Source organism: Staurois parvus, unplaced genomic scaffold, assembly GCF_062004578.1.
Source record: "Staurois parvus isolate SC_StPar_1 unplaced genomic scaffold, SC_StPar_1.0 ptg000642l, whole genome shotgun sequence".
Classification (NCBI taxonomy): domain Eukaryota; kingdom Metazoa; phylum Chordata; class Amphibia; order Anura; family Ranidae; genus Staurois; species Staurois parvus.
The window spans coordinates 394,664-407,351 of record NW_028318438.1 but is presented as its reverse complement, the minus strand read 5'-3'; the positions used below and the strand labels follow the sequence as shown (position 1 = coordinate 407,351).

Here is a 12,688-nt window from a genome sequence, read left to right as displayed (position 1 = left end):
CACAATGTGAGATTCTCACAGTGTACATTAGAAGCTGCAGCAAGTCAGATAGTCAGTCTGTCTTAATTCCTGGCTGGAAGAGGTCTAACATCATCCAGCCTTTCCGAGGCCTTCCTCTTTCATTTAAATTAATTTTAGCTCTTTTAATGATGGAGGCTCAGCATGACATATGGACATTACCTAGCGTGGTCTGCATGCAAGTACAGTCTGTTAAAGACTTTGTTTGATTTTTTTTATTTTATTTTAAATAACAAAAATGTTACACTTACCTGCTGTGTGCAGTGATTTTGCACAGAGCAGCCCTGATCCTCCTCTTTTCAGGACCCCTGTGTGTGTGATAGCGGCTGCCTACATTGCTGTCAGGAGACGCTAATCTTTATCAAGCTTTAACAGGAGTCTCTTTGTGCATTCTGTTGTGGTTTTATAAACAACTTCTCAAACCCGGAGGAAGGGGTAGGCTTTTTCCCCCAACTACGTTGCTATATCTGATGCTCTTAAACACGTAGCCCTGGTTTACATTTATGCGTTCTGAAATCTCTGCATTTTTGTAGTAGTGCGATTTGTTCCCTGCATATCACATGCGGTTTGTTTGAACTCCTATGTGTTTATGATGCGATTTGGAAAGTGCTTTGTTTTTGGATCCGCTTGGTCTCTCTCTTCTATGCAAAACCGTTACTCATCCCCTGTGCAAAAGTGCCTCTGAATCGCTCATATCTGAACACTGATCTCAGAAAGGCACTGTACTCTATGGGGTGTGAATTTAGAACTCATCACTCCAAAGTTGCACAAAAACCTTTTTAAAAACGGACTGTGGTCCGATCACATGTATGTGAACCAGCTTGATAGGAACACAAGCTATCTGCCATGTCATGTGAATCAGTGTCCGTGAAAACACATGATAAAACACGTGTGAACCAGGGCTTAAGGTCTCATCCATACCATACATGCATAAAAACTCAGATTTGACTTGCATCAGCTTGTTCGCACCATGTGCAGAGACGTGTTTATTTAAAAGGTAGGTCTCTGGAAGGAAACAAAGTAAATAATTGTTTTCTATGTGCCCTGTTCACACCATAACACTGCTGTCATGCAAGTTTTTTTTCTGCACAGAAATATGTAACATAAATTCTCTACAAAAGCACACAAAATTGTTTTCCTTGACTGACTTCTATTTCTGTAAATGATTTTTATAGTCTACTATCCCAAAATGGTGTCCCATAAAAAAACACTTGAATCTGGATAATGAAAATTGGGACATGTGTGGAGCATGGTTGGTTGTTGTAATATGTACAGTAGAGGACATACGATCTGTGTGGTCTATGCACACATTGGTCATTTGGGATTTAGGAGCCCATATACACTCACCAGGCACTTTATTAGGTACACCTTGCTAGTGCCAAGAAAATATGCCCGACACCATTACACCACCACCAGCCTGAACCGTTGCTACAAGGCAGGATGGATCCATAGAAATGACAAATATTGCAAAAAATTAAACAACCAATAATATTAAAAAAAATGTCATTAATATGTGAAAAAATTATATAGTGAAAAAATAGAATAATGTGAATCCAAATAAAACATCACATATTTAAATCCACCATGTGGTGAAAACAACTTCCAGTGAAAACGAAGAATATCCAGTGATGAATAAAACAGTGGTCACAGTGCGCCCCCACATGGGTGTGCACTTACCAGAGCTTTATTGTCCTCTGCTTTTGGCAGGTGAAAAAAAGAAGAGGGCTTTAACCTCCCTAGCGGTCTGATTATGTCCATATTTCTGTGCTCAAAGCGGTACATTTTTTTGCATGGAAATATATAGTTTTTTTTATTGTAGGCCTGTAATTTTTAGGAATAACTCACTGAAATCTGTCCGAACAAGAGTCTAGTAAACATCCCGGGTATGATAAAATTTGAAACACAAAATCATAAATTATAATTTAATAAATCATAAAAAATAATATAATAATAATAAATTTAATTCAATAATATAATCAAACCAAAAACACTGAAATTTGAAATATAGCGCCAAGTTCGCACATCACTGAGCAAAGTCGCAAAATCGTTTTCAGTGTCTGATGACGAATCTCCCCACGAATCATTATCACTCAATTCTGCAAGTGGTTCTGATTTACTATCGCTGTTCTCTAGCTGGTCTAAAACCGATTTTGACCTAAAGGGACGCTTTTTGGACGCCATGGACGTTTCTCAGTTTCCAGGCATAAAGAACAGTACAAATGCAGGCAGGGCACAGGACAAAGCACTCGGGACAAAATGTATGTGAAATGGTTTGATACATTAATGTTTTACTATGTGATTTTAGTGTATTGAGTGAATGTCACTTTTGGTCATTTTCAAATTTCCCGCCGTTCCGTCCCCCGTACGTCCTGACGCTTGCAGGGGACGGAACCTAGATGACAGATGCCAGCATCCGCCGGATTACATTGCCGGGGACACTGCAGGAGGGACATCGCGGGAGCGCAGGACAAGGTAAGTAAAGAACAGATGCCGGAGCAAAGCTGCATGGTAAGCCCGAGTGTAGCTCGGGGTTACCGCTTTTGGTGCTGAAACTTTACCCCGAGCTACACTCGGGAATACCTCCAGGGAGGCTACCTGGTAAGCGATGATACAAGAGGGAAAGGAGTCCCCAATATCCACTTGTTCAGCCACCTATGCACAAGGATCTCACACGGTATCCGATGTCACTCCGTGAACAACCATATCCTGTAAATAGAAGAAAGAACAAGACCCGCTCCAATGGTGTAGTACAAATATATAGATAGCTTTATTGCTTTAAAAGTTGCACTTACAATGTGTACAAAAACTACAAGCCAAATGCAGTGTTCTCACCATGTCAGGGACCCGACGGCGAAAGATCCCTTCGGGTTGCGGCTATATTAAACCTGCAATTCAGTACAATCGATGCCTTCTGGTCTACAACGTCCCTGCACTTATTACCTGATCTTGTTGCTTGTATTCTGATCTGACCTGACTAAGAAAGAACTCCGCCTGCACCGACCTCCGCTATCCCTGACCATCCGCTTGCCTGCTCCCTTGTACTTGATCTGCCCGCTTAATACTGACCCCGTTTGTCTGACTCTGCTGCATCTATTTATCTGCCCCTGGCTTGCATCCTGAAGGCTGCCATACTTAGCTGCCGCTGCACCCACTGTCCTGCACCTGGCCTGCATCCTGGTCACTGCCATACCTGCCTGCTACCGCATCCACGCTTTGGTGTCCAGTCCCAGTCTGAATCCTGATTGCCGCCATACCTGCCTGCTGCTGCACCTACGTTCCTGCATCTGCACCTTGCCTGCATCCGGATCGCCTGGGTCTTCAGCTACCTGCCGCCAGCTCCAGATCCACCCGGCACTCGTGCCACTGCTGGCTCTGCGCCCTCTGTTCCCACGATCGGGCTCCGAGCGGGAGTCGTAAGAGGACACCTTCTCTCCATATCAGACTCCCCAACCAGGTACGTGACACACCACCTCCAGAACAAACAACATCAGACGCCGTCGCATCACTTCTGGTTATGGGCCCGCGTCCCTTCCGGTTTGCCACACCGTCACGCCTGACGCGTTTTGTCATTTCTGACTTACTGATAGGGGTGACGGTGCGATGCGGCTTAACTCTTATGTACGGAAGTTATAATTGGAGTCACCAGGCTATTAGGACATTGATCCTAATTGATCCTAATTTGTCCACACACACCTCACAGGATGTGATGTCAACAAATCGCAGAAACTGACTCCATATATCAACCAAAAAGGGCAATCGGGTACAATACTCATAAATTAAAATAGAACCATCAGTATAATTTAAAAGAAAGTAAAACAAATAATGATTACTATACACACTAAAAAATCAGTAATATGTTCATCAATAATGTATTCATATCTAAAAACATGATAAACTCTAAAAAAAAATAAATCTAAAATATGATCAAAGCCATCACAAATATAATAAATCTGTTCATCCACCTATAATAACTGAAATATTATTAAACATGTGCATTAACCCAAAATACTCCTACGTATCGCTTATAAAACAATTGATTTCTAATTCTACATTCAAACCTCCCGGTATTAGGGACTAAAGTCATTTATATCCATTTTGTCTCCCTCCGTGACAGATCTCTAATTCTATTGGAGCCCCTCCAATTAAGAGATACCCAATCTACCCCCCAAAATGTAAGTACTGTAGGATCCTTTTGATGGAATTTTGCAAAATGATCAGATACATTATGGTGAGTGTAGCCCTAATATTTTTCATATGTTCCACAATCCTCTCTATAAGAGGTCGGTTTGTGTATATAAATTAGATCACAAGGGCACTGAATGGCATACACCACAAAAGTTGTGTCGCGTGTGATGAATTCTGCTATTTTAAATTCATGTTTAACTGTATTAGAAGTAAAGGATTGGAGTTTAATTACATTACCATCAGCAGTGCAACATGCTTTGCATTTTCTACATGCATTAAATCCCTTTTTGGAGGGAACCATATAAATAGTTCTTGGAATATCTCTTTGACTACCTTTTCCCCCAAAGTTGGTGCTCTTTTATAGATAAACTTAGGCCGTTCGGTTAAGACTTTATTTATCAGGAGAACATGCCAATATCTCTGAAATATAGATTCTACCTCTTTTTGTACTGACAATGAAAATTTGATAAATTCCATTGATGTTTATTATCATTCTCCTTCCCATAAAGTATTGGGTCCAGTCTTACCAGAATGGCCTAAGTTTATCTATAGAAGAGCACCAAATTTGGGGGAAAAGGTAGTCAAAAAGATATTGGATATTCCAAGAACTATTTCTGTTTCCCTCCAAAAAGGGATTTAATGCATGTAGAAAATGCAAAGCATGTCGCACTGCTGATGGTAATGTAATTAAACTCCAATCCTTTACTTCTAATACAGTTAAACATGAATTTAAAATAGCAGAATTCATCACATGCGACACAACTTTTGTGGTGTATGCCATTCAGTGCCCTTGTGATCTAATTTATATAGGTCGCACAAAACGACCTCTTAAAGTGAGGATCGCTGAACATATGAAAAATATTAGGGCTACACTCGCCATAATGTTTAAGATCATTTTGAAAAATTCCATCATAAGGATCCTACAGTACTTACATTTTGGGGGGTAGATTGGGTCTCTCCTAATTGGAGGGGCTCCAATAGAATTAGAGATCTGTCACGGAGGGAGACAAAATGGATATATTGACTTCAGTCCCTAATACCGGGAGGTTTGAATGTAGAATTGGACATCAATTGTTTTGTAAGCGATACTTAGAAGTATTTTGGGTTAATGCACATGTTTAATAATATTTCAGTTATTATACGCGGATAAACAGATTTATTATATTTGTGATGGCTTTGATCATTCACTTTTTTTAGATTTTTAAAAATGTTTTTTAGAGATTATCATGTTTTTATATATGAATACATTACTGATTTTTCAGTGAGTATAATATTGCTGGTTTATGTAATAATGTTTGTCTTCATTGGTGATTGCATATGTTCTTTAAATATGTTTATATGTAATCATTATTTGTTTTACTTTCTTTTAAATTATGCTTACGGTTCTATATTCATTTTATGAATGTCTGTGATTGCCCTTTTTTGTTGATACATGGAGTCCGTTTCCGCCATTTGTTGACATCACATCCTGTAAAGTGTGTGTGTGGACAAATTGGGATGAATTCGTAGCCTGGTGACTCCAATTATAACTTCCGTACTTAAGAGTGAAGCCACACCGCACCGTCACCCCTATGAAAAAGTCAGAAAAAGACGAAACGTGTCAGAAGTGACACGACGACGTCTGATGTTTGTTTCGGAGGTGGTGAGAGCACCTAAGCGGTCTCCGCTTTTCCACACTGCATTTGGCTTGTAATTTTTGTACACATTGTAAGTGCAACTTTTAAAACAATAAAGCTATCGATATTTGTACTACACCATTGGAGCGGGTCTTGTTCTTTCTTCTATTTACATGATATGGTTGTTCATGGAGTGACATTGGATACCGTGTGAGATCCTTGTGCAGAGGTGGCTGAACAAGTGGATATTGGAGACTCCTTTCACCTCTTGTATCATCGCTTACCCGTTAAAGCCCTCTTCTTTTTCTCACCTGCCAAAGCAGAGGACAATAAAGCACTGGTAAGTGCATACCCATGTGGGGGCGCACTGTGGCCAGTTTTTTTTCATCACTGGATATTCATCGTTTTCACTGGAAGTTGTTTTCATCACATGGTGGATTTAAATATGTGATGTTTTATTTGGATTCACATTATTTAATTTTTTCACTATATATTTTTTTCACATATTAATTTTTTTTGGAATTTTATTGGTTGTTTCATTTTTTTTAATATATTGTCATTTCTATGATTAGTTTATCACTGCTAAGTGTGTGCGCCACTTTTTCACCATCGCTGTGGTTTTAATTTTTTATTGGATTTATTTATATAGTGGCAGAAAGGGATGTTATGATATTGGTATTTTCACATATGATTTAATCTATTTCTGCATCCAGCGCGATATTGTGTATTTCACTATTGATTTCATACACTTGGTTTTGATTAAGGATGGATCCATGTTTTCATGTTATTTACACCAGGTTCTGACCCTACCATCTGAATATTGCAGCAACCAGTCTGCCCCTTCTCCTCTGATCTCTGACATCAACAAGGCATTTTCATCTGCACAACTTCCGCTCACTGGATATTTTCGGATTATTCTTTGTAAACCTTAAAGATGGTTGTGCTTGAATCTTCCAGTAGATCAGCAGTTTTTGAAATACTCAGACCAGCCCGTCTGGAACCAACAATCATGCCATGTTCAAATCACTTAAATCCCCTTTTCTTCCCCATTCTGATGCTCAGTTTAAACTTTAGCACGTCTTCTTCACCACCTCTACATGCCTAAAATGCATTGAGTTACTGTCATGTGATTGGCTGATTAGCAATTTGTGTTACCAAGCAATTGAACGGGCTTACCTAATAAAGTGACTGGTGAGTGTATACTAGATGTGGATGGATGCTGGGACCCCTGCCATTGTCACCAGGACACAGCTCACACCTGTCTAGCTGTCAGTTGATACACAATGAAAGGCCAGTTATTGATTGGGGTGCCCAAACATTTCATGACACAGGGGCTCTTTGGTGACACCGCAATACCTTTCTTTCTGTGTAATACATGCAGTAAGCAAGTGTTGACTTTGCTGCAAGCTGTAGGGGGTCTCCAAACTTTTCAAACAAATGGCCAGTTTACTGTCATTAACATTTTAGGGGGGGCAGACAGTGGCAGGTGGGAGTAGAAAATGTCCTGGAATTAGTGGGAATAAACATTGTTCCATCTTTAGTATTGGGTGGAGGAAGAGTGTGCCTTAACTAGTATCAGTTGAAAGAATAGTGCCCTACCATTAGTGTCAATGGGTGGAATAGTGCCCCATTGTTGGTGTCAGTGGGTGGAATAGTGCCCCATTGTTGGTGTCAGTGGGTGGAATAGTGCCCCATTGTTGGTGTCAGTGGGTGGAATAGTGCCCCATTGTTGGTGTCAGTGGGTGGAATAGTGCCCCATTGTTGGTGTCAGTGGGTGGAATAGTGCCCCATCGTTGGTGTCAGTGGGTGGAATAGTGCTTTGTATCAGTGAAAGGTAAAATGCCTGAAGAGCCAGATAAAAGTAAGCCCATCTGGCCCCCGAGCCACAGTTTGGAGACCACTGGTTTAGACTATTGTCTTTCCATGAAGCCTCATACTAGTCCACTCTTTTCACTAGCTTTGAAAATGACTCGTCTGCATCTGATTACTCACAAACCTAAAAAAGGGCTTAGAAAATAATACAGCACTTCTGCGTACATAAAATTACATGTTTAAAGGCAGTGAAAGTATTCAGTAAGTGTACGTGTTTATTCGAGGATTTTGCTAATAGATTTTGCCATTGGAGAGCCATTAACTGGAGTCGGTGGCTTCACTTGAGTTCCATTATAGGGGACCTATGTCCTTGGGCACTAATATTTCCTTTCCATTCTTCAGTTAGGGAGGTTGGTTGGATGAACAGGAGTCTGCTTTGCAGCCGGGGAATGCTGCTGCTGCTCCAGGGAGACTTAACAATAAAACCTGCCACCATAACGGCAGCAACCATCTTAAACATTAGCAGGATATTTAATGGATCTTTCAGAACAACCGTTAACATTTAAAACCGCCAATTGTAAACAACCCCATGGGTCGTAATGAAATGCAAGTGTTTGTAGATTTACTGTAATATACTTCTAACTCCTCCTAATACCAGAAATCTGTTCCACTCAAATAAATGACATTTGTTTCCCTCTTTTATTAATCTCTAAATAAAGGTCACATAGTATAAGTTTGAGCGTGCTGTGGAAATCATAATAAGAGAGCCTACTGAGTGTCAGGACCCAAGAGGATGTTCAGAGCTTGTTTATGTGCATGTGTCTCTTGAGCCATTGCTGAACGTTTCTTGGTGTGAAGTGAGCCTTCAGAGGACATTACAGCCATTGTGAATGATGCTGTTTCCTTGCCTGTCATAAGGTAATCTGCCATCTAATCTTCTAATTGTGTCTCCAGCATGAGAGCGGACCGGATACAATTTGTGCATTTTCTGTATTGATATTTCTTGGTATTTCAGTGTCCTTTTATGAAAGTAACCTTTGTGAAGGATGCTAGCCCTCTTGTGCTGAACTAAAATATAAAAACAATAGAAGGCTGTGGTTTCTGGGTTTTTTTTTTTTTTTTCTGTGGAACTATTCAGGTTGCTCTTAGCCCTTCATATTTGAAACAAGAAGGCTGCAAGTGGTCCTGATTCCACCTTCCTGCAGTATAGCTAGGCTCACAAGAAATGAAAAGGTAAGCTAACGCCCTACAGCCTAACCTCACCCCCCCCCCCCCTGTTCCCTACTGCGCTTACAATTGTAAGTGATTAGCTGTTACCTTCAGCTTTTTAAAACCTCTTTTAACCACTTGCCCTCCAGAGGATTTGCCCCCCTTCCTGACCAGGCCATTTTTTGCGATACGACGCTGCGTTACTTTAACTGACAATTGCGCGGTCATGCAACGCTGCACCCAAATGACATTTACGTCCTCTTTTTTTTCCCCCACAAATAGAGCTTTCTTTTGGTGGTATTTGATCGCCTCTGCTTTATTTTATTTGTTTGCGCTATAAACAAAAGAAGACCAACAATTTTGAGAAAAAAACTATATTTTTGACTTTTTGCTATTAAACATGTCCAGTAAAAAAAAAAATTTAAAAATCAAATTTCGGCAAATTTAGGACAAAATGTATTCTGCTTCCTGTCTTTGCTAAAAAAAAAAAAATATCCCAATACGTGTAAATTAATTGGTTTATGTGAAAGTTATAGCGGTTTTATTTAGTTTTTTTTTTTTACTAGTAATGGTGGCGATCAGTGACTTATAGCGGGACTGAGACGGGCATTCTGACACTGAGGGGAACGGACTTGGTGTCACTGACATCCCCAGTGACACCAATACAGTGATCAGTGTTAAAAGCACTGACACTGTACTAATGGCACTGGGCAGGAAGGGGATAACATCTAGGACGATCAAATGGTTAACTGTGTGTGTGCTTTACACTGTAAGCACACTGCTTTTGTATGGCTCTACTCCCCCCGTATAAATACATGATTTTGCTCGAGGAAGTGGTTAAGTAAATAAAGGGAAGAAAAGTGCGGCTTTCAAATCCCCTGACCGCTGCACCAGCCATGTGAGCAGTGACAGCTAATCACCCACAGAGGTAAATGGGAGGAAGGACCAGGGGTGTGGGCAGGGTGTAACCTGTTAGTTAATCTTTTAATTTATTTGTGAAGAGGCGATCTTACACTTTAAGGCTCCATTCACGCTGAGCGTTTTTCAGGCTTTTTCCAGCTTTTTTTTTTTTTTTTTTTTTCCAGATTTGCAAATATTATAGGTTTTTTCAGGCATTTTTTTTTCATTTAGGTGTTTTTGCTTTGGCCAATAGAGATATCTGCTGTTTGAGCTGAAAATGCCTGAAAAAACACTTAAAATGCTCATTCCCAGTGTTCAGGTGTTTTCCATTCAAGTCTAGGGGCACAAAACGCTCAGATCTGCCTGAAAAGTAACGCACATGCTTTTTTGAGCGACAGGCGTTTTGCTATAGGTGAGGAAACACTCATATGTAAACAAGGGCCATAGAATTGATTTGGATTTTGCTTGTTGAGCATTTCTGAGCGTCCAGCTGATAAATGCCATAGTGTGAATGGAGCCTAAAGCTAAAATCTGGGATAAGCAAATGTTTTCTTTCTAAAGACAAGAGGCATGTGTCTTATTTGAAACATGGAGATGTATTAAAAAGAGAATACATTGTAATTCACCCAGTGAAACCGCATGTACATTTGTTCTGTGTGAGTCTGGCAAAAAACAAATGTTATTAGGTTATTACTTTTGCTGGTCCAATGTTTTTCATTGATTTAAAGGGGAAGTGTGGGGACAGTAAAAAAAAATAAACATACATACTCGTGCTGCAGTATCACTGTGTCGCTGCACCCAGAGGCGTATTTGCCTAGGGTGGCATTTATTAGGGGGCAACACTGCCCCCTGGAAGAAGGGACATATGCAGCATGGGGACCTGGTGGGATCTGAGAGAGGCTGTGGGCTGCTTGATGGTGTATGCAGAGCCCGATTGGCTCTCTCGGGTGAGGGAACGATGGGGCAGGGGTGTTGTTGGTCACTGTCAGGCTCTCTCCGCGGGAAGGGGGGGCGAGGGGGAGGTCTGGTGTTGGTTGGTGTCAGGCTCTCTATGCCGGGGAGGAGGGGCGTCTGTTTTTTGTATTGCCTAGGGCAGCGCAGAACCTAAATACACCAGTGGCTGCACCCCCACCAACTCTTAGCCTGAGAACTGAGCAATCACATGACCCCCTGTTCGCTCAGTTCCCGGTCTGTTCTGAGCGGAGAGCAGTGACTATCAGTCACCGGTCTGTGCTCTGCCCCTTCAACTGTTCTACTGTTTTCTTTTCTTACTTTTGTTTTGAAAAATAAGCCTATTTATGCTACTTCCTCTGAGCGGTGTGCAGCAAGGCAAATGCTTGGCATGGAACCTGGAAGATTGTGGCGATTGCTGTAGTAGTGCCAACTACTACAGTAATGTCCAGCTTAAACAATGGTCCCTCAGGTATGAGATATACATATTTACATTGGTTTAAGCTGGATTCTTTGAACTCTGCAATTAAAGTGTTACTGAAGTCACATTGTTTTTTAAAATAACAAACATTTTATACTCCTCTGCTCTGTGCCATAGTATTGCACAGAGTGGCCTCAATCCTCCTCTACTCGAGTTACCCGGCAGCGATCTTGGCTCCTCCTCTTCTTCGTGGGTTTCCATAGCAAGCCGTTTGCTATGGTGGAACACAGTGTCTGCTCGCTTCTGAGCTGTGTCTATAGAGCTGTGCTCCATAGACATTCACAGTAGGACTTAGCCCCACCCCCATGTCCTCACTGCATTTGATTGACTGCAGCAGGTACCAATGGCTCCTGCTGCTGTTCGAGTCCCTGTATGAAGAGGAAGCGAAGGGAGAAGAGATGCAGCCATGCACAGCACTGGATCTATTTCCCCCTCTTCACTCAGGGCAGGGGGAGGACAGAGGAATATAAAAAAATTGTTATCTTAATGGAAGGAATGCATTAAGGTAAAAAAGCATGTTTAGCTTATTACTTTAAGATCATACCTGGAGTTCTGCTTTAAATGTGTTTTTATTTCTTGTATTTATGCAGTGCTGATTTTATTACATTGTATAAATTGTTTTTTCTTCCCTTGATTTAAAGTGTTACTAAAGGCACATCTTTTTAAAATAAAATAATAAATGTTATACTCACCTGCTGTGTGAAATGGGATTGTAAAATGTTTTTCACCTTTTTATGGAAGGTAAAAAAAAAAGTTTTGGCTTTAGAACCACTTTTATAAGGTTTTCATGTAAATGTTAATAATAGTCTCTGGTGTCACACTAATACACAGAGCAGTCCTAAGACTTATTGAAACTATATGTAAGACTTATTGGCACACATATTTTGGATACAGCTTTTCAGCCTGTCAGTGGGCTTCACTTGTATAACTGAACTTCTCCCTCTCAGTAATCTGACACTGCTCATGAATTCTTTCTGACTGACAGAGCAGGCTGTGGATCATCTCGCTGGTTCTGTGACATGAGCAGTTTCATACGGCTGGCCACAGTAACATTACCGTTTGGATTCCTGTTCTCAAGGGCCATGGCTTGGACATCAAGTGGAAAAACACACAGCGATCTTGTTAGCAATCTTAGAAGTAAGTCATAGTCTGTTTATTTGAATAATAAAGTCAAATTAGGATCAAATGTATCTAATGTGTGAATTAATTAAAGAACAGAATGTTCTGCACTGCGACCCTGTAACTGCTCTGACAAAAATAAATGATCAGTTTGATAGATGAATTGTACAATCTTGTGCCTGAGAATCTCTGTGTGAAATGATTAGTTATTTGGTAGGATTTATTGCTGTTTTTACCTATTTTTATAGTAACTCACTGATTTTAGGAACAAAGAACATACTAGGCTACAGGTGAAATCAATGAACTGATAATGCTCTCCAATACCGAAGGCAACTAAGCTCTAAGGGCTCATTCACACTTGACTGTTTTACCAACGCTTGCCAAACGCCCCTATAGT

At 40.7% G+C, this 12,688-nt stretch overlaps 1 protein-coding gene across 4 annotated transcripts in view; it reads left to right on the top strand.

Annotated features, from left to right (window-relative positions):
• Positions 1 to 12,688, top strand: part of LOC149449016 (protein-L-isoaspartate(D-aspartate) O-methyltransferase-like) — a 269,416-nt gene that overhangs the window by 187,000 nt on the left and 69,728 nt on the right. Inside the window, exons 2-3 of one of the 4 annotated variants that reach the window (XM_089693943.1) lie at positions 8,770 to 8,864; positions 12,158 to 12,309. In XM_089693943.1, the coding sequence (XP_089550069.1) occupies positions 8,857 to 8,864; positions 12,158 to 12,309 (160 nt within the window). In that variant the 5' untranslated portion in view covers positions 8,770 to 8,856. Of the gene's footprint in view, positions 1 to 8,769; positions 8,865 to 12,157; positions 12,310 to 12,688 lie in introns of those variants that run through there. The other 3 variants (XM_089693944.1, XM_089693942.1, XM_089693941.1) reach the window with 3 other exon arrangements.